The 21,348-nt window shown below is 37.4% G+C and overlaps 1 protein-coding gene across 1 annotated transcript; it reads left to right on the top strand.

The window, feature by feature from the left end:
• Nucleotides 1–4,978: 4,978 nt before the first annotated feature.
• On the top strand, nt 4,979–19,877 carry jam3a (junctional adhesion molecule 3a). Its single transcript, XM_047390568.1, has 9 exons — nt 4,979–5,180; nt 12,162–12,233; nt 12,351–12,464; nt 12,655–12,807; nt 14,569–14,771; nt 17,923–18,022; nt 18,379–18,505; nt 18,597–18,648; nt 18,784–19,877. The coding sequence occupies exons 1-9, from the start codon at nt 5,117–5,119 to the stop codon at nt 18,817–18,819; spliced, it is 921 nt and encodes a 306-aa protein (XP_047246524.1). The 5' UTR covers nt 4,979–5,116; the 3' UTR covers nt 18,820–19,877.
• Nucleotides 19,878–21,348: the final 1,471 nt, after the last annotated feature.

The following is a 21,348-nucleotide window of genomic DNA, read 5'->3' on the forward strand; positions in this document are numbered from 1 at the left end:
AAATAAAATCTGTCACGTCAGTTTAAAAGCTACAACATCCTACGTAGATGAGCCATCCAAGGAGTGAAACTCTAACCTCACCTGCTTTGTTCATTTATTAGCCTTCTCCATTTGACGGTCAGGTCTGGGAATTTGAGCCGCCTCCTTATCTGAACCCTGAGCTGCTGCTTTGAGTGCTGCTCCTGCTCCAAGAAGCCCTGCAGCTTTTTAAAGCTGATTCCAAATGTGTGTCAGCTGCAGGGAGCAACACGCCAGGTAACAATTAAACACAGTCCACCTCGTGGATTCTAGAGTGTTTTTAACGTAAGTTCGTGTTTAGATAGTCGGTGCTTATATCAAGGAGTCTGTGGATGAACAATGAGAGGCAGAAATTTTGCAAGGAGAAGATGTCTCGCTTCATGGGTGTTACTAATAATAGCTGCAAGAAGGGGGGGGGGGGGGGTCGGGGGCTTAATGGGAATCTCATATGAGCAGTTTTTTAATCTTACAGACAGGCTGTTAGAGATAAGAAGATCCATTAAACACACTCCCAAACATGACCAAAATATCCCCAAATAGTAAATATTAGAGTTTATATAGCTTTGTGTGTTCAACCTGAGTAAAAATATGTTTGGAGGATGTAAACCTGAAAAAACACAGGCATCTATAAATCCTGGCTCTGAATAATTTTTATTACATGTATAGAAAAAGTGACATTTTCTGGCTGTTCAATCATCCTGAGTATGTGTGAATTTGAATTTAGTTAAAAAGCAGATTTAAAATGTTAAATCAGTGAGGTCATTTTTTGAAGAAACCTCAGATTAGTTTTCAAAATGTAAAACATAGCCTTACAGTGAAGGATGAGTCTTCTCTCTTACAGTGCTGTGAAAAAGTATTTTCTCCTTACAGGTTTTTTTTATGGTTTTACTTTTTTGTTGCACTTAAATATTTCAGATCAGGGGAAAAGTTCAATGTCAGACAAAGATAAAAACAAAAAGCAGTTTTCAAATTATATTTTCATTTATTAATGGAACAAGGTTGGAAAGCTGAGATCAAATTTATATTCAAACATATTTGATTACTCTCGGGTCTTTAGTATCAGTACATCACTTCAATAGAACCTGTCTGACAACATGAAGTAGGCTACTAGATCGGAAATTGCAACACATCATGGCCAGATCTAAAGAAATTCAAGTACAAATTAGACACAAACTTATTGACATCTATCAGTCTGGAAAGGGTTACGAAGTCGTTTCTAAGGCTTTGGGACTCCAACAAACAACAGTGGAACCCATTTTTCACAAACTGAGAAAACATGCAACAGTGGCGAACCTTCTAAGGAGTTGCAGGTCTACCAAAACTACTCCAAGAATATATTAACAACTCATCCAGGAGGTCACAAAATAACCCAGAATAACATCTTAGTGTCAATATTCATGAATCAACAAAAAGAATGAGATTGAGTAAAAATGGTTTCATTGGAAGAGTTTGAAAGTGAAAATTACTGCTGACTGAAGGGAACACAAAGATCCTTCTCACAAGACTTTTTCTTTTCATTCTGTGAGACAAAAGTTAAGCGTTCTGGAATGTGTATATGTCTGGAATAATACCTACAACTATTACAGCAAAAGAACATCATACCAACAGTTAAACACGGTGGTGGTAGTGTGATAGTCTGGGGCCAATTTGCTGCTTCAAGCCCTGGGTGACTTTCTATAAATAACTGACATTGAATTATGCTCTCTAGCAGAAAATTGTGAAGGAGGATATCCGGTCATCAGTTTGTGAGCTTTAGCTCAAGGGCATGTGGGTCATGCAGCAGAACAGTGATGCAAAGCACACAAGCAAGTCCATACTTTTTCACAACCGTCTATATGACTCTAGAGCAAATATCAAAAATCAGAAAAGAGCAGGAATCATACTTTTTTTCAATTTATTCAGCCTGTATAAGTGGCACATTTCTTATCTTCTCTAATTTAAAAAAAATGCCATTTTAATTTAGGCTTTTCAGTAAAGTAGCCAACTAATACACTTTAATATCCTGTAGTTAAATCAGCATCTTAAATCAACCTCAGCTCAACCTCGTTAGATCTGTCTGACAAGCTCATGGCAAGCGTTATAACAGGTGTGAGAGGATATAGATGAGTGATAATTTAAAGTTAATATGTTTTTATCTTCAGGAAATGCATTCACTGTTCAAAGGATTAATACAAAAAAATCATAAAAAACATCTGCATAAAACTTGACGTAGATGATCTCTTAAATTTGGCTCTATATGGTGAATCTAAACCATTTTTCTTCTTTGATGAGTCACAGTATTTTCAAAATAAACATAAAAGCAGTTTATTCTGGACTTCCACAAAGACAGAAAAATTAATGTGTGATTTTGAAGTATTTTACAAATGGGAAGTTCCAGAACCCTGAATATAAATTCAAAGGTTTGTAATTAATATACACAGGGATTTCTGGCTTTATGCTGCCTCCTGCTGTATCTTGTTGGAACTTGCTTAGGTTTTCCTTATTAAATTTAAAAACAGAATGTACTGTACAGAGTCAACTTTATCTGTAGTTTAAATCTACTTATAGTGGATATAGATAATGCAAAAAAATATGACTAGTTCTGTTTTTATTTACAACCTCATCAGTGACTCCTATGTGCCCCCGTTTGGGAACGTTTGGTATGGTGGAAAAAGGACTGGTGTTGACATTAGAAAACACACTTGCGCCATCATGTAGGGTTGTTTTCAGCCAATGCCTCCTCAGCTCCGATGCTCTTGTAGTGCTTCTAATTGACACAACAAACCCTCAGTGCGGTCTTACAGGCACCGATATTTTGTAGTTTACCATCTCCGGTAGGTTCTGCCCCCCCCTAATCTATCGAAATGAACACAAACAGGTCTACTCATGCTCCTATATTTCAAAAATAAAACCAGTGAAATTCAAATTCCCCAATTTTAGCAGTTTTTATTCGGTCTTTTGATCTATATTACTCCAGAAGATCAATTAATTAAGTTACATGTAATAAAATAGAGTGAGTCAGGGAATAAATATTGAACATATTTACTACAATTTATTCAATACTTAGTAAAAAAAACATTTTCTACTAAGCTGTAATGACAACTCCAAGACGTTTCATGTATTGAGAAGTAAGCAACATGCACTGCTCAGATTTGATTTTTAATTGCTGTTCTACATAAGCTGTCTTTGAATCTTGAAGGTTCTGGGGACCCTTTCAATGCAGTCTGATATTCCTTCAATGAAACTTGTTGAGATTTTCCTTAGCTGTGGTGTTGATCATTGCTAAAAAAAACAACTTAATGTTTTCCCAAAAGTGTGGTTATCCACAGTAAATCCTCATTTAGCAAAGGCTAGTTACTTGTTTTATGTCGGACCATTTGGCTTTGACAACTAGTGCTCATAACAATTGAAACCACCATTATACAAAATGCTTTACTCACATAGAACGTTATAAAAAATTTATCTAGTGTCATTATTCTGGCAAGTGGCAAATATAAAAAGTATTGATCTAAAAGAGGAAAGTTTAGTCTGGTTAATGTCAGACAATGTTTTTGCCTGTTTAAACAGTGATTGTAGATTCATCTGTAATTACTGATAGGCCTACAATCATTCAAACCCCTGGCAGATGTAGATTTAACAAATACTTTCATTCAACCAAGAAGTTTGTTTCTGATTGAAAATGAGGCAGTTATAAAAAGGTAAAAGTGATATCAATTAAAAACAAATACTAATTACCAAAAAAAGCAAATAAAAAATATTTATAGCCTACGCATTAATCATTGGAGAAGTCATCATTAACATTACAGCAATCAAACATTTCTCATAAATGTTGACCAGCTTTTTGTATGTTTTCACTGGTATTTTGACAGTTTATCTTTGGCCATGAGGTCTAAGTCGTCACCAAATCACAATTCAGGTCATATAGGGGGCTTTGACTTATTATTAATATTCCTGCTATCATTCAACTTACAAATGAATTGTTAAGATTGTCATTCTGAGAAGAAATATATTTTCATAACATATCCCCTTTGTATAATTTAAGCTCCTTGACAAAGAAGAAAAGTTACCATTCAGATAGTTAGATTTAAAAGATTTGACAGTGATAAAATATTTTCTTAAATGAGACTGGCATTTGTTTTTTAATACATACCCATTCATTGTGTGTAAGCTTTGGTGAGACAATATCCACATCTCAGTTACAACTTTCAAACCTGTGTCTGTTTGTGTATGAATAAGTTTGTGCTGAATTGCATAGGGGGCTTTGACTGTAATAACACAAAGAGACATAAGGCATTTTTAAAGTGTCTGGAAACATTGCAACTGTGTAGGTTATAATGGCTGCATTTCTATTAAAGTTCCCACAGGCCACAAAAATAAGATGTTTTTTTTTTTTTTATTCATAATAAAATAAATCGCTGGATTTTTGTAATCCTACTTACTGTGAAAAACATTAATGGATATTTGCAGTCCTTAGGATGACACAAATGAAAACCAAACATGTGGTTATTAAAGACAAATACTTAGTGTTACATTTTCCATTGTAATAAACCCGTCCACTGTGACTCTACATTAACCACCTGTGCAGGTTGGCCAAATTTACTACCGTTCTTAAATTGCAGTCAAGGGCCACACATAATCATTCTAGAGGCAGGCAAATGGCCCCTACCCTGGATTTGGAGAAGCGGTATATTTTAGAATATACCACTTTATTTCTAAAGCACTTAAAAACAACAATATGGAGCAGAATTTCTGAGATAACGTTAAAATACATATCACTGAATGTAAACAAAATAAATAAATAAAATCGTTAAGCGGCTTTTTAAAATGTTTTTCAACGTAACCTTAACATAACCACTAGAGGGTGCGGGTTAAACCTTTCCCACGACAGCATGTGCTCAGAGTGCTTTGTGTGTGTGTGTGTGTGTGTGTGTGAGTGAGAACGAGGAGGCATTGTTTGACTCCGCCCACCGCCTGTCAGACAACGCTCAGGGCACCACTTACACACGGTCCACGCTTGTAGCTATGGAAACTCGTCGATGGCAACATCCACCAGTCAGTTCGGAGCTCATCCTCATACCTCAGAGGTGCTGAGTGTGTGCAGCTGTACGGCAGCGCCTGAATGAAACGCTGCAAGATGGCGATGGCGAGACTCGCTGCCCTCATTGTTCTGTACACCAGCCTAGGTGAGTTGTTCGTGCCCTTCCCTGTAAGCTGCCATGAAGGCGTACTTAGCGAGGTTAGGGTTCCGTTAGTAAAATCAGAGCCAGGACGCAGCACTCTGCCCGCTAAACCAGAACGTTAGCTTGATGTTAACAGGCTGGGAATGTCAGATGATTCTGGGGATCATTTTCCTACTAAAACCAGACTAGAAGTGAGGCTCAGAATTGGATTTAAACGCATTTATGCAAATGATTTAACCCAATGTTTGTTAATGATACAGCGTTGGGAAAGAGAGAGAGAAATAAAACTAACATTGTAATGTAGAAGCATGGGAGCATCTGTGCTTGGCTTTCTTTAACAAATGTCCCCAGAATAAGAACAAATGTTTGGTTTGAAGCAATGGGACAGCCACATGGTGGTGACCTGTGGGTGTTTGAAATCCCAGGCCTGCAAGAGCATACAGAAATTTGCTGCATGCATGCATTTAAGATACTCTGAGCCAAATAATGCCAAGGACCTAACTAACTGGACTAGATTTGATCTGTAGACTTTTTGAATTGCAAAGTGCTTATTATTAAAGTTAAGTATTATTAGGTTGTGAGAATATTATAGTAGGTTTGAAACAATGCTCATAAATAGTGACTGTTAACATGTTAACCCACTGAGGATGTAGCTGTGCTATATTTTATGGCTGCATCTGCAACTTGGCAACATGATAGGTGGGATGCACCAATCAATCAGGCAGCTTTCCTTTAATTGGCTCTGATCGGCAGCTCAAATCTGAAAATAATAAGTTTCCCCCCGTCTGTTTAACCCATTCAACCTGAAACCTCCCACCATTTTCCGTCAATAAATGCATCAACCTGCACTTTGATGCCCTTTCTTTGTTTAGTAAAAATGAAACAAAAGTTACAGACAGGCTCTGAAGTATAAACTGGGGTTTTATTGTAATTCCCTCCTACAATGTCACTATAATACTACGTGATTCAATGCTACTACCTCTATTAAATATCTCGCAGATACTTTTTTTCTCTTTAGTTTGTTAGTGTCCTTAGGAAAGAATGAAATAGGCATGTCAGACTTTAAGGAAAACTGGAAATTTGCCGGGAAAAAGCTTGCATCTCTAGTTATAACAGTATGTGTAATAATATGGGAATACCTTTGCAGGAGCAAAATGATCAAGGTTAGGTACATGTATCAGTTTTATCATCAGTAAATATATCCTGAAAAGAGTTAAATTTTTCTCTGAATATTTGCCAGAATTCGATATTGCACACCAATGTTGGCGCTGATATTTAAAGTCCGGAATGACATGTGATCGATGTCGGGAGGTACAGCTCAAGGCAGAAGGAGGAGAAATGATGAAACTTCATGCTTTCAGATCAGAGTTGACAGTATACTGTCTAACCTCAAATTTCTGGAATCTGAATAATGAATAAGGAGAAGACCGAGCATTGTTTAATTCATCCCTGAGGCGCAGCAGTGGCACATAAAGCAGAATTCTTTTGGTTAAATGAAGCCAAAGTGATGCTCCTGCATTCTTCTAATTTTTAATGAAGATGACGTAGGTGGTTCAGTTTCTCCAACTTCAAAACAATCGTACTTTTCCTCAGTGTTTATATTGCATTTTAATATTAACATTTCAATATACAAGTCAAGACAAGGTGATAGATTCCATTTAAATTATTTATTATAAATGTATTTATCCTATTTTTATTATTTTTGTTGTGTTTGTCACTCCTTTCTTTTCTTACCTTTGCTTTGTAATCTTTGTCTCTTATAGTTGTTGTAGGGTATTAAATCTGCTGCTGTGCCTTTAATTCCTTACATTTCTTCCTATTTTAGAGCAAATCTGCTATTGACACTGCAAGGCAACCAGACCCACCATATTGTTTGCCTGAGCTGCAACGACAGAAGACAAAAAAGCAAAAGAAAAACAAAAACATATAATATCAACCACAAACCACCGATAATGTATTTATTTTTATTTGTTTTGCCTTTGAATAATCTATTTAAATTAAAACAAATTAATTGAAGTTTTTAATTAAATTAAATACATTTCAATTATAGATGAATTTTCCACAGAACCTAGACTCCGTCAAATCAATACAGTTGAGTTTCTGCACAGTAAAACTTGTCATATTTATATCAGTTGTCTCCTGAGGACTGTGGAGCTGCAGAGGTAGAGATAGCTGCAGCTCCATTTTATTGCTCTTAGCTCCCCCACACAAGTTTTCTTTAGCCCGTGACATACTTGTCGTCTCCCATGATTTAGGAAGACCAAGACAAGGGCACAGCACAGTTCATCTACCCCTATCATATGCATCCCTCTAGTACTAAATAATAACTCGACTCTCTCTGTGTAATCTACTGGAAGGATTTTGACACAGTCAGTCCAGTATGCTGTGAATCCCAGTGGTCGTGGCTCAAGCCTCAGCCTTCAGCATATTTGCAGCGACAGCACTGGAATGTCTGGGAATAGGCTTTTTATAGAGGCATTGGATCAACGACTTTTGTTTGCAAGGATGAGGACGGCTGGTTGTTTTCATACCCGGCACGTAAGAGGATTGCAGAATCTGGCTATTTAAAAGCGGGGTTGCCTCCGAACAGGCTATAGAACCCATTTCGTTTGTGCCTCACAATAAGAGAAGGATTAAAATAAGGCATTTGCTTTTTGGCGAACACTGAGATTATTTTTCATAAACCAGAAATGCCATCTTCTTTTTACCCTAGATTGTGTCACCAGGGGACAAAGCATATTTGTTTAGATGCTTTTATTATAAGCACGCATTAATAATTACCTACGCATTGTCTTGTTAATTGGGGGCACTTACTCTTTCCCACGGCCTAAAATGTTAATTCTATGGACGTGGTTCACTCCTTTATAACTTTTGCCCCAATGGAGCCTACAGCCACTGATCTAGTTATTGTGGGATCCAATTAGAAGGACTGGGAATGTTGTCTTTTTTTGCTAAACGGACTTGAGGACAGTAACCTTTTGTTAAAGTACTTATCAAAACAGATGTTCCCTTCTAATCTGTACACTAGATGTTTTCTGTTAACTTAGCGTGACTCATTACACGAAGGTATATTGCAGCTCGTATGACTGAGAAAGCTTGTGTGCTTTGTTTTCTTAGGAGATCTAATCAAATGTCCTGAAACAGTCCCCTTCAAAAGTATTCATACCTCGTAAATTATTTGGATTTCTTGTCACGATACAACCACAAACCTCAGTGCCTTTTTTGGGGATTTTTTTAGGCAACTCACCATCACAAAGTAGCACATAACTTTGAAGAGAAAGGAATATATATAGCTGATTTACAAAGCCCCGTACAAATGAAAAACTGAGAATGTCATGTTCGTTTGTATTCAGCCCCTTCGACTCAATAGTTTGTAGAACCAGCTTTTGCTGCAGTTACAGCAGCAGTTTAGTGTCGTAGTCCTGCCTGAAGGTGAACCCCTGTGAACCCTGTGAAAATGTTTCCCCACAACATGATGCTGTCACCTCCATGTTTCACTGTGGAGATGGTGTGTTCAGAGTGGTGTGCACTGTTAGATTTCCTCCCCACATAGTGCTTTGCATGTAGGCCTAAAGGTTTAGTTTTAGTCTCATGACCAGAGCACCTTCTTCCACATGTTTGCGGTGTCCTCCGCATGGCTTCCCGTAAACTTCAAACAGGACTTTTCACTCTTCCATAAAGGCCAGGTTTGTAAAGTCGGCAGCTAATATTAGTCCTCCAGATTCTCCTACCTGACCTGTGAATCTCCTACCGTGACCTGCAGTTCCTCCAGAGTTACCATGGACCGCTTGGTTGCTTGCTTCTCTGATTAATGCCCTCCTTACTCAGTATAGGTCAGAGGTTCTCAACCTACGGCTCCAGAACCACACGTGGCTCCATATGCCTCTAGCTTGAGTCTTAATAACATTGCGCAAACCTGATGAAGTGGACCGTGTATTAGATATAAATGTCGTACAAGGTATAGCTTTAGCTGTTTTTCTGTATGTTTTTATACAGTATCTGCAAAGAATTTCCACAAATGATTGACACTAATGGCACACGGAAGTATTTTTCTTTATTAGGTTACAAACTACATTATTTTTCCTTTCTTTTTCCACAAATATGGAATGTTACATTCAATGAAAATGTATTCATTCTAATAATTCTAGCCAATTTTTTGTCCATTTTCTAAAACCTAAAAGTAGAAAAAAATGCAGTTTTTAGCCATAAAACATTTTTTAATATAAAACTTTTTTTAAAGGACCATGTGGATTTTGCAGGTCAGATTATATTTTTTGTATTGTATATTTTATTTAACCTTTATTAATACAGGATGTCTCATTGAGATCCAAGATCTCATTTGTAAGAGGATCCTGTTTGAAATGTCCTTTAGTAAGGCCAAAGAGTCCTTTTAAAGGACTCTTTGGCTTGTAAAGGTGGCTGACCCCTGGTTTAAGTGGATAACCATGTCTTGGTAGGTTTCCAGTTGTGCCATACTTCTTCCATTTTGAGATCACAGATGGATGGATGGATGGATGGAAGGATGGAACCTGACAAAATGGCAAAAAGTTCAAGCAGTATGAATACTTTTGCAAAGGACTACATGTGTACAAGCTGCAGGTTATTTGTTTTTTGTTCCTAAATGTGTCTAGTTTTGCTCCACAGTATCTGAAACTACAGAAGGAGCAGCAGTATAATAGCACTTCAAAGACTGTACAAGGATATGCGGAGGAAGCGTTAGTTGAATGGAGTCTCCTCGTGTTTCACAGGATGTCCAGTCACAGCTGCAGTAATAATAGATCCTGATGTACAGAGTGGGAAAGTCAGCAGCAGAGACGGAAGCAGAGACCTGGGAGTCAAATCTCATCAGTGTCCTCGGCTGTGTTTATATGACCGGATACTTTAGCAGGACCCCATGTTTTTTCATTTTCTGACTGAGCAACAGCCATCCCATTTGTTGTACCGTGCAGGACATCTGAGGGTCACTCATCTGTTAACAAGGGTGTGTTGAATAGATACCTCTGAGTGCACAGCGCCTCAGGCAAAACAGGCCTGTCTTCTTTTATTCAAGAGCTCCTTAGCTGATTATTATTGTCCTATTTCTGCCTTCATTTACAATCCGCCTTGTTCTGTCCCCCACTGTGACCAGGAACGCCTTCATTACTCAGCATGGGAGCTATTATTTGCATGTCTACCTAGCAATTACTGCATTTAAATGTGGCTTAAACAAAATAAAAGGTTGAATGTAGGATACCAGTGACAGACAGAATAATACTGATTTATCAGTCGCAATGAATACAGACACGCTGAATAGCAATTTTAAGATTTTCTTAATATATTGTTACACTGTACCCGCCTCACTCTCAAATTCAGCTATTTTCCAATTAAACTGGCATTTTTTTCTGGCCCGGCTCTGATAGAACCCGTGAATTATGCCACTTGCCATTACAGTCTGACATTTATAAAATAACACAAATTGCTCTGAGCAGCTAATTCAATCAGTGAACCTAAAATGAAGTTCATATCATGTGTTTTGTTTGTACCAGAGGCAAATCTAGATGATAGATTCATTCTGGTCCAAAAGCAAACACATGTTTACGTTACTCAAGAATGCGTTTATTGAAAATCTTTTAAGAGGCACGGATCAGTCTACCGATTTCCAATTTTCCCTTACGTCGGATTTTGACTAAATAATTATTTTATTTCTAAGGATTATAAAACATAAAAAAAGAAAACAAATGTTCTGCAGGTTTTCCGTAGAAGTAATAGTTTTAAATCTGACTGAAAATGAAGGAATTACAACACAACCCCCATTTATGCATGAAGGCATCACTCCCTAGGATGTATCTGAGTATACAGAAATGAATTGCAGGGATACAATGAAAAGATATAAAATTTGTCACAATTAATAGTGAGGATATGATTTTTAATGGAGATAAAGTAGTAATGAGTTTTTTGGTAAGAATTTCGGAGTCATGGGGGAGCATTACCTTCCTCCAGCAGTCAGCCTTTTGAAAATCTGTTGTTGAAACACTGTCTTGGTGTATTTCTATCAGATCTGACCACATGGAGCTTATAGTACTAATATAAACTTAAACCTTAACAAGACAGTCCTTTGTTAATATAAATGCACCGATCTTTTAACCCCTCGCTAATACTGAAAATAGCTAACTTTGAGTCTTCACTCAGTTACAGCATCCATACCCACTATCCATATAGTTGGGGCTGTTCTAGTTATTAGGTATGGTGGGTCCACTGATTGAAAAAAGGTTGTTTGTGTTTTTTTTGTTTTTAGAGCCGATTAAGCTAAAAATTGTAAATGCAAGTTACCAGCCGATTTCTCTGTGCATCTCGGCTTATAAATAAGTAAAACCGAAAGAAAGCTCTGCCACTTAGTTTTCCGGACCCAGCTGAACTTCAGCACAGAGCACAAAGATTTTATTCTCCTCTTAAAATGTGGCTTGCGTCCTGAATCTGTGTCCAAATAACCTGTGATGCAAACTTCAACTCAGTGGTTTTATTGTGCAGGAATTAAGCTGAAACATTCAAATATGGCTCACTGTCAAAACATTTATATTCATTTTGTGACGATAGTTAATTGTAGGTTTCACGTACCCCAGTTAATCCATTTTCAACATAATAACCTTATTTTGCGTCAAGGAGTAATCAAGTTAGAGATAAAGTCAGGTTATTCCTGCTACAACCTGATTCCAAAAGCCTTTTTTCTGTGTGGTCCACGTGTTCATTAAGTTGTAGAACTCAAGTGTTTGGCCTGAGGCATTAGTCTCCTTAAATATATAAATAGGAAGTAATTAATGAGACGTTTTCACACTGAATCAGATCCCAGGGCTCTCGCGCTCTCCTGATTTATCTGTCTAATCCACTGGTTATTAGGCAACATGCCTGATTACTAATGTCTCCTGATGAAAATGCTTCGTTTTTGCTCTGAGGGTTACTCAGCGTTTAGTATGTTGGGTGTTTTTTTGTGTTGTTTTTTCCTCACAGGCCACATTCCATTATCGCTTGGGGTAATCCTCCGAACCACAGACAAGATTGTTTGGGCAAATGAGTTTGAGCGTAAGTTGCAGGAGAATAAATCCAACCTTTTCATCCAAAGTACCTTTTATTTCCCTGAGCCGGGCTTTCCGTCTATCACTCTCTCCCTTTCTGTCGTGTGTTCTGTTTTCTCCACAGCCATCGAACTAACCTGCTTAATAGAGTCCATCTCAACAAACAACCCCAGGATAGAGTGGAAGAAGATCAAAAACGGCGTTCCCAGTTATGTGTACTTTCAGAACAAGATATCAGGTAAAGTCTAGTTTGGTAAAACCCTCACAAACCAGTCGCTCCACCGCATTTCAAAGCAACACCTCAGAACGCGAAGCTGAAGCTGAAAGAATGAATGAATGGAACCTTTAAAGAGCTGTGTTTTTAAGCGTGAAGTCACACTGTGTATTTGAATGAGAAACTGTGAAGTCTTTTCTTCTCTCTCTAAAAGGGGACTTGGAGAACAGAGCTCAGCTCAGAGAGCCAGCCAACATCTTGATCTTCAACACCACCCGATCAGACACCGCAGAGTACCGCTGCGAAGTGGCCGCCATTGAAGATCAAAGAGACTTTGATGAGATACTTATTAGTCTCGCAGTTCGAGGTATTGGGAGCAAATGTAGTAATTTACTCCGTAGTGACTGAAATGTACTATATTACATGTATTTTAAAATCAAATTACTTCACAATTAAGTTGGAGAAAACATTTTTTCATGTTTCAAGCATACCCTTCCAGGTCCGGTGTCGGATCAGGAGATCAATGTCACTTTGTCTCTAAAATATGAAGCTCAGTCATATGAAGTTGCTAGGCAACCATTTATTGCCTTGGGAGTTGCTTGCAGGATGAGCTAATGGGCTACGGGGACAGAGTTCTTCAATACTACATGTTTCCTGTCTACTAGCCAGATTTGGTGGGGGTTAACAGACTTGATCAGAGGAAAATTTTACTTATCCTCCTGAAATTACACAGAAATATACAAGTGCACTTATGGAGATATTTTAGCTATTTTTGAATTTCTAACGTGAGAAAAATCACTACTAACAATAAGGAACCCTTTGGCTGCTATAGTATGGTTCACTGAACTGCTGGTTAGCTTTATTAGAGTCACTGTGAAACTTTTCATTCCTCAACAGTAGCACTCTCTGACCCACCACCCCAGGCTGGTAATTTCAGCCTTATATTTAGACATAACCCTTTGAGCACACTGACTTGCACAGAGAACACCAAAAGAATGAGCGCTAGAGTCCTTGTGGTTTGTGACATACACAAACAAAAGACTGTGTGTGTATCCATACATACATACATAGCCATATGAGCTCGCTGCCTCGAATTCAGTCAGTTTACTACCACAATCATTATATTTGATGATTTATATCCATCCTGTTGAAGCTGAATTCATTTTCTACATTAAAGCCTAACTAGATAGTAAACTAGAAAGGTGACTGGAAGTAATAGTATTTGAGCTTATAAGGCCCTGACTGGTGACAAGCCCATCAGGATCTCAGAAATCTGATGTTTTTCAAACACTGAACACACCTGGTGGCTGTGGCATCACCATTTTACACTTTAGACACTGTTACTGAGAAAAGATTACTTAAACCTAGTTCCAGTATGAGCGAGCTGTAAGAAGAGAAGTAAGAACCTTTTAATAGGAAACTATTTTCTACAGCATGTATATACATATCTGCAGATCATTCGGGCTGCGAGAAAATGAGAGAGAGTGAGATTTTCAGCAGAGACCAGGAAGGTTAAACACAATATAGGAAAGTTGCTGTGTTATCCTTTGGAACATTCAGGTTCTGTCTTGCATGAAACATGCTAGATTTGGAAATATTGACAGCCTTTTGGAAATTTCTGAGATAAGAGTGGTCATTTTCTAGAATGTAAATACAGAGGTTTCCACTTTTGCAATGCTAGCTGCCCCAAACACACTGATAGCTAATATAAGATGCTAAAGAGTCAGATAGCTAATACAAGATGCTAAGTCCTTCATCGTATCCACTTCAATAAAACCCTGTTTTGCAGCATCTGTTCTTTCACATATGGCGTGTTGCTCCCTCTGCTTAAGGCTTAAAACATATTTTTAAAATAGTCTGATACCTTCTTATATTAAAGTTCTTAAAGAGAAACTGGAATCAGCTAAAGTACGTATTGACATGTCAGAGCTTTGCAAAAAATGGAGATTGGAGATCTGCCAAAAAACTGATCTGTGCATCTCTAGTAAAATCACTTTTCAACTGTTATCAGATTATAAGCTTCAGATGTCACATGCCACATTTATTTGCACCATGTGATGAAGTAAAAGCAAAAAATAATAGAAATGTCCAAAGCCATTGTACTGATGGGATTTTTGCTTGTGTGCAGTGAAACCTGTTGTGCCACGGTGCAGTGTACCAGAGTCTGTCACGGTGGGAACATCAACAGAGCTACGATGTCTGGAGAATGAGGGCTTTCCTGCTTCTCAGTACCGCTGGTTCCACAACAATGAGGAGCTTCCTCAAGATCCAAAAACCAGCCAGAGATTCGTCAACTTCTCATACATCATCAACCCCGACACTGGAAGCTTGGTAAAAAGAGGCAAAAACGTGGAAAAACCCACTATTGCTACATTAATTGCTTGTTTAATTAAATGTAGACCGTAAAAGACATCACTACAAATATACAGGGGTTGGACAATGAAACCGAAACACCTGGTTTTAGACAACAATAATTTATTAGTATGGTGTAGGGCCTCCTTTTGCGGCCAATTCAGCGTCAATTCGTCTTGGGAATGACATATATAAGTCCTGCACAGTGGTCAGAGGGATTTTAAGCCATTCTTCTTGCAGGATAGTGACCAGGTCACTACATGATACTGGTGGAGGAAAACGTTTCCTGACTCGCTCCTCCAAAACACCCCAAAGTGGCTCAATAATATTTAGATCTGGTGACTGTGCAGGCCATGGGAGATGTTCAACTTCACTTTCATGTTCATCAAACCAATCTTTCACCAGTCTTGCTGTGTGTATTGGTGCATTGTCATCCTGATACACGGCACCGCCTTCAGGATACAATGTTTGAACCATTGGATCCACATGGTCCTCAAGAATGGTTTGGTAGTCCTTGGCAGTGACGCGCCCATCTAACACAAGTATTGGGCCAAGGGAATGCCATGATATGGCTGCCCAAACCATCACTGATCCACCCCCATGCTTCACTCTGGGCATGCAACAGTCTGGGTGGTACGCTTCTTTGGGGCTTCTCCACATCGTAACTCTCCCGGAAAACAGTAAAGGTGGACTCATCAGAGAACAATACATGTTTCACATTGTCCACAGCCCAAGATTTGCGCTCCTTGCACCATTGAAACCGACGTTTGGCATTGGCATGAGTGACCAAAGGTTTGGCTATGCGGCCGTGTATATTGACCCTGTGGAGCTCCCGACGGACAGTTCTAGTGGAAACAGGAGAGTTGAGGTGCACATTTAATTCTGCCGTGATTTGGGCAGCCGTGGTTTTATGTTTTTTGGATACAATCCAGGTTAGCACCCGAACATCCCTTTCAGACAGCTTCCTCTTGCATCCACAGTTAATCCTGTTGGATGTGGTTCGTCCTTCTTGGTGGTATGCTGACATTACCCTGGATACCGTGGCTCTTGATACATCACAAAGACTTGCTGTCTTGGTCACAGATGCGCCAGCAAGACGTGCACCAACAATTTGTCCTCTTTTGAACTCTGGTATGTCACCCATAATGTTGTGTGCATTTCAATATTTTGAGCAAAACTGTGCTCTTACCCTGCTAATTGAACCTTCACACTCTGCTCTTACTGGTGCAATGTGCAATCAATGAAGACTGGCTACCAGGCTGGTCCAATTTAGCCATGAAACCTCCCACACTAAAATGACAGGTGTTTCAGTTTCATTGTCCAACCCCTGTAGTAGACTTTTTGTTGTTCTATCTTACCTGAAACAAGCTTCTTTTATACGGCTATTTTAGTGAAAATCTTTGGTCTTAAACATAGTCTGCTACAGTTTATGTAACATAAACAGCTTAATCTGAATAAAACCTTAACCATTGAATGACTAATTGCAGGAATAATCCCTCTGTGCAAAGATATCCAGGAAGAAAGCTTAACCAAGCACTGACATATGAAAGGAGGATAATGTTGCATTCTAAGCCAATCATGTTTATCATTTACTTGAATAAGCTGTAAGGAGATAAAAATGACACCAAGAGATGTCAGATCTTTAATATCAATGTAGGTGCTGTCAGGTTCCTTTGTAAATATTTTATAGTACGTTCAGGCTTTAATTTACTATGGTATAGCACGTGTTTTGTACATGCAACCTCACACACTCAAGCTCACAGTTTATATAGTCTTATAATTTGTAAAGCCCCGCAAAGACAGATTTTAATATCACATTGTGCTGGCAATTTGACATAATGAAATAACACCATATGTATGCATTTAAGAGATAAGCTAACTTTATGTATATGTACTTATCAGGTTTTATACTTTTAATGTATGAAAAAGTATGGAATTAGCTTTTTTGGAGAAGTATGGAAAAGCATTTGTGTTTTCAATGTTCCATTTACCAGACCACAAAAATCTAAATCTTGTAGATCTTCTGAAAATAAATTGGCCATAAGAAGTTGGGTAATATTCTAAAACATTCATATCAAATTCATAAAAACCAAGAACAACTATGCATACAAGGATTTAGTCTGATAGCCTTTGCTCAAGATCTACTTGATCATTATATGAATATGATATTGTGAAAATTAGTTGTTTATGTGTTAGACTCAGTTTTATCTCCATTTTTACCATGTTGGTGACAAAATTGGATCATTTCATAGTTTTCATTGTTAACCAGCATCCAACTTTACAAACCTGATTTTTACATCAAAATATCCGGAGGTATTAACTAATTATCTGAGGACAACTAGCTTTGATATTGATATTTATCTTGTGATAACGTCATGAAAATAAATCTATATGTTTTGGAGCTTTTTTAAGGATCGGAACATAAGGATAACAAATCAAAACCTCGTAAAAAATAAACCAAATCACAATAAACATTTAGATTCAGACATCACAGATGGATTCAGACTGTAAAGATGGCTCCATCAGTTGATAAAGTAGTGGTAGTTGGTTTGTAAAAGTCTGGATGTTTAAAGTAGAAAATGTGTAGGATCCTTTAGAGTAAATTACAGCAGGAGAAAAAAGTATCAGATTGTCAATGGCCAAATTACAAACTCTCTTTTGTAAACTGGTGATATTTGTACCACATCCTATTGTTTTTGGTATATTTTCAGAATACAACCATTATGATGATGAATATCATAATGATTTCCCATTTATTTAGTGAAAAAAACAGAAACAAAGACGTTATTTTTTTGCTCATCACAAATTATTACTGTACATGTTTGTAAACAACATTTTTTTATTATTAACCTTACTTTCCTGGAGCTTTCTTTGGGGAAATGTTGTATTTCTTTCTCCCTGTCACTTGCTGTTGTGCTGGTGGCAGAAGGTCATATTTAGATTACTACTACTACTTCACATTAATAATTTTTGCTTTGTGAATGAGATGTTAACATAGCAATAATGATGTGTACAATTGGGATAACTGAAAATTTTATGTTACTCTTTTTCTGCTGGGTAATCATTCTTAGATATGCAAATAGTAATCTGTGTCCCAGTGCACTGACGGTTTTCAAAATGATCTCTTCAGAAATTTCGACGGGTGAGGAAAGAGGACGCAGGCGAGTACTACTGCCAGGCAAAGAATGACGCTGGAAATGCACAGTGTCCCCCAAAAACAATGGATGTCTGTGAGTGATATGTTTGCAGTTTTATATACAGCATTTTCAACTTTCAGGTCTTAATCAAGCTACTGGTCATTATTTTTAAGCAGCAGATTGCACAAGGGTTCGTGCTGTCCCTAATTTGTACAGTTAGGACTAAAATTATTCATATCCCCGGCGAGATGTAGAAGAAGAAACATGTTTCTTCTGACCTGAAGTAAAATTAACATTTTGGGGTGGCCCAGGCAGAGTTCGGACTTGGAGCTCATCACCAAAGATAGATCTTTAAAATACCCTTGGATTTATAAAGGTTATAAGGGTATAAATACTCTTCAACATGATGTTTTTGTTCAAAAATCACTCCTCTCTGTGTCTTGTTGCAGGTGATGTTGACGTCCTTGGAATTTTCCTCCAGTCTTGCGGTGGACTGATGGCAGTTGTCACTTTGATTTTTGTAATTTATTTAATGAAGCGTTTGTGTTGTTACAAAAGTGTTTACAATGGAAACAAGTGAGTACATTGTGCAGCTCCGAAGATGCAATAAAATCCTCGAAGGATGTTATATTTTTTATCTACTCTGTTTTTGTTCTGTTTTTTTTAGCTACAATACTCCAGCACAGGCTCCTGCTGTTGACTATGCTGATGCAGATGAGGTAGATGAAATCTAGAAATTACAAACAGCGTTTATACATCATCAAATCAACGTACAATAATGTTAATACAATAAACTGCTGGCTGTAATATTCTAATGTTTTGCTTTGCTGCTTTTCTGTTTTTGTTCTTCTCAGGGTCACTTCCGCCACAAATCTTCATTCATCATTTGACAGCAGTTACGAGGAGAAGCTGTCGGAGCAAAACAGAAATAAACACTGTTAAGGTTACCTAGCAACAATGATGCTCAAGCTGATGAAGTTTAAGGTGTAACATGGCACATTACTCTCGGATGCACATTAACTCAACTGACTTGCCAAAGTATTCATTAAATTTGTGGCACCAAATATTTTTACACCACAGTTTTCTTTTTCTTTATGTTTTTTTTTTTATTAGACCACATGTTTCATGTTTAAGTTCATTTTCCATATTTGTAGCGTACAATAAAGGCATTTCAAAGCTGTGAAATTTGATATTTGGCCCTCAGTGTTGTCACAATTTACTGTAATCTACATCCCCTCTCCATGTTTTTGAATAATCCTTTTTTTATATGATCTTTCAATTTTTTACTGAGCAAACTTGTTTTTGAAAACTCTTTTACATTAGATCAAAAAACATGCCCTTAATTGTTTCACTTACAAAAGAACATTGTATATACTGTAGATACACAGGCAAGAAGTAGCAGACTGCAAAAGGCTGATCAGACCCAACTCACAAGGCACACTTTTTCAGTCTTTTTTTTTTATTATTATTTTCACAAATGTTAACAAATATGTGTGAGTACAGATAAAAACAATACATTTGAAAACTGTATATCACTATATGCTGCAAAGTCAATATGTACCATGAAAGTGTTAAAGTTTGATTTTTTATATTGCTGTTCCTGTGTAGAAGTGACCTTTTTTTGCTTTACAAGTTACTTTGTGAATATTGGACATATTGTCCAGTTGTGATTCAGTATGATACGTGCTTACATACTCCTGATTTTAATGTATTGTACTCCATACCTTATTGTAAATACTGTAATAACCTGTTTATTGGAGATAAATTTCATTGTATTTACGAAGTGTGTTTTTGCGTTTGTCAGTAACAACAGTTGTGTCTATGCAGGTGTGTGTAAATGTTTTTGTGTAACAACTCAGGAACTGTTGTAAATCGTCTGCTGTTCATTTGATATTAATGTTACATGTTATTTTGTTACTATTAAATACATTTCAACTGCACAAGTAAATGAGTGTCATTTTGTGAACGATTTATTAGATCTGGTAGAGAAAGTAATTTTGTGAAAGCATTAAATCCAGAGAGGGGAATCCATTGAAAAAAAAAACATTTTATGAAAAGATAATGAGGTTTTATATGAAGAAAGAAGCGAAAAGATAAAAAAGATTCTTTGAGTTTTTAGAGTTTTAACTGCTAAACATATTCTTCTACAATATGTTGAACTTTTCCATATTTTGCATATTTAGCATGAACTTTTATGTGATAGAACAACACAAAATATTTAAATGTAAAGTGGAAGAACATTGTACATGGTGCATTAGAATTTAGCCACTTTACTTCGAATCAAAATCCAGGGCAACTAATTACCATTATCAGTAAATAGAGTCCACTTGTGTGTAAGTGAATCTCAGTTTAAATATAGCTGTTCTGTGTAGGCCTCAAAGGTTTGTTAGAGAACATTAGTGAACAAACAGCATAACGATGACCAAGGTATTGTCCAGAGAGGTTGGAGATAAAGATCTGTAGAAGTTAAAAGTTGAGTTAGATTACAAAACAACATCTGAATGCCTGAAATGTAGAGTATGGCACAACTGCATACCTACAAAGACATGGCAAGCCACCTAAACTGAAAATGGTAATTCAAAAGGAGCTGGTCAGAAATCCATCCATCTGACCTGATGAAAGATGTATGGACCTAAATACAGGGCAGTTTGGAGGAAATACTGTTAGAGGCTGCAATAGACCTGAGACTGGGGAATAGGTTCTCTTTCTAGCAGGACAACAATTCTAAACATTCACCCAAGGCTGCAACAGAATGATAAAGATCAAACTAAGGTCACATGTTTGAGTGGCACAGTCAAAGTCCAGACATAAAATGACTTGAAAAGTCCTCTCCATCCAATCTGACTGAGCTTCTGCTGTTTTGCAAAGGAATATGGGCAAATAATCCAATCTCTTGATGTGCAGAGCTAGTGAAGGAATAAGGTGTATAGAAAATAAATATATTGTGGTGGTTGATCTATTTAACCTATTATTTAACCTAATTGAATGCAATAACTGGTTAATTAATTCACTACAAAATGGAAATGTGTAGTCCACCAATCAGTGCTGTAATGCAGTATCTCCATCATCGAAATGGTACTTATATTTGAAATATTTTTTGCTCAAGTAGGTTCTACTCCAATTTGCAGACATGCACTAAGTTGTGCACTAAGTTCAGCAGAAAACATCTGAACCCATGATTCTTTAAACTGTAGTATAAGTATCAATCGGTTGACTTGCCCTGCCTCTGGTGGTACTCAGTAGAAGTTTTGGTAATAATTATTTTCTATTATTAAGTGAGTGACAGTGAACCTGGAACAAATGCTGGTGACTGCTGATGCTCTGGCCCATTTACCTTTGACGTTGAAAATTGGACCTGAGAATGACATCAAATCCAACTTAAATGTTCTCCAGTTCCTGTTGTGTCCAATGACCAGCCT

Source organism: Girardinichthys multiradiatus, chromosome 18, assembly GCF_021462225.1.
Source record: "Girardinichthys multiradiatus isolate DD_20200921_A chromosome 18, DD_fGirMul_XY1, whole genome shotgun sequence".
NCBI lineage: Eukaryota > Metazoa > Chordata > Actinopteri > Cyprinodontiformes > Goodeidae > Girardinichthys > Girardinichthys multiradiatus.

What these genes read in the sequence shown, in the direction of transcription:
- jam3a (XM_047390568.1), top strand. Translation starts at nt 5,117, where the DNA reads ATGAAACGCTGCAAGATGGCGATGGCGAGACTCGCTGCCCTCATTGTT. An exon ending in TTGGGCAAATGAGTTTGAGC is followed by an intron (nt 12,234 to 12,350) that starts GTAAGTTGCAGG and finishes TTTTCTCCACAG; the next exon opens with CCATCGAACTAACCTGCTTA. An exon ending in ACCCCGACACTGGAAGCTTG is followed by an intron (nt 14,772 to 17,922) that starts GTAAAAAGAGGC and finishes TGATCTCTTCAG; the next exon opens with AAATTTCGACGGGTGAGGAA.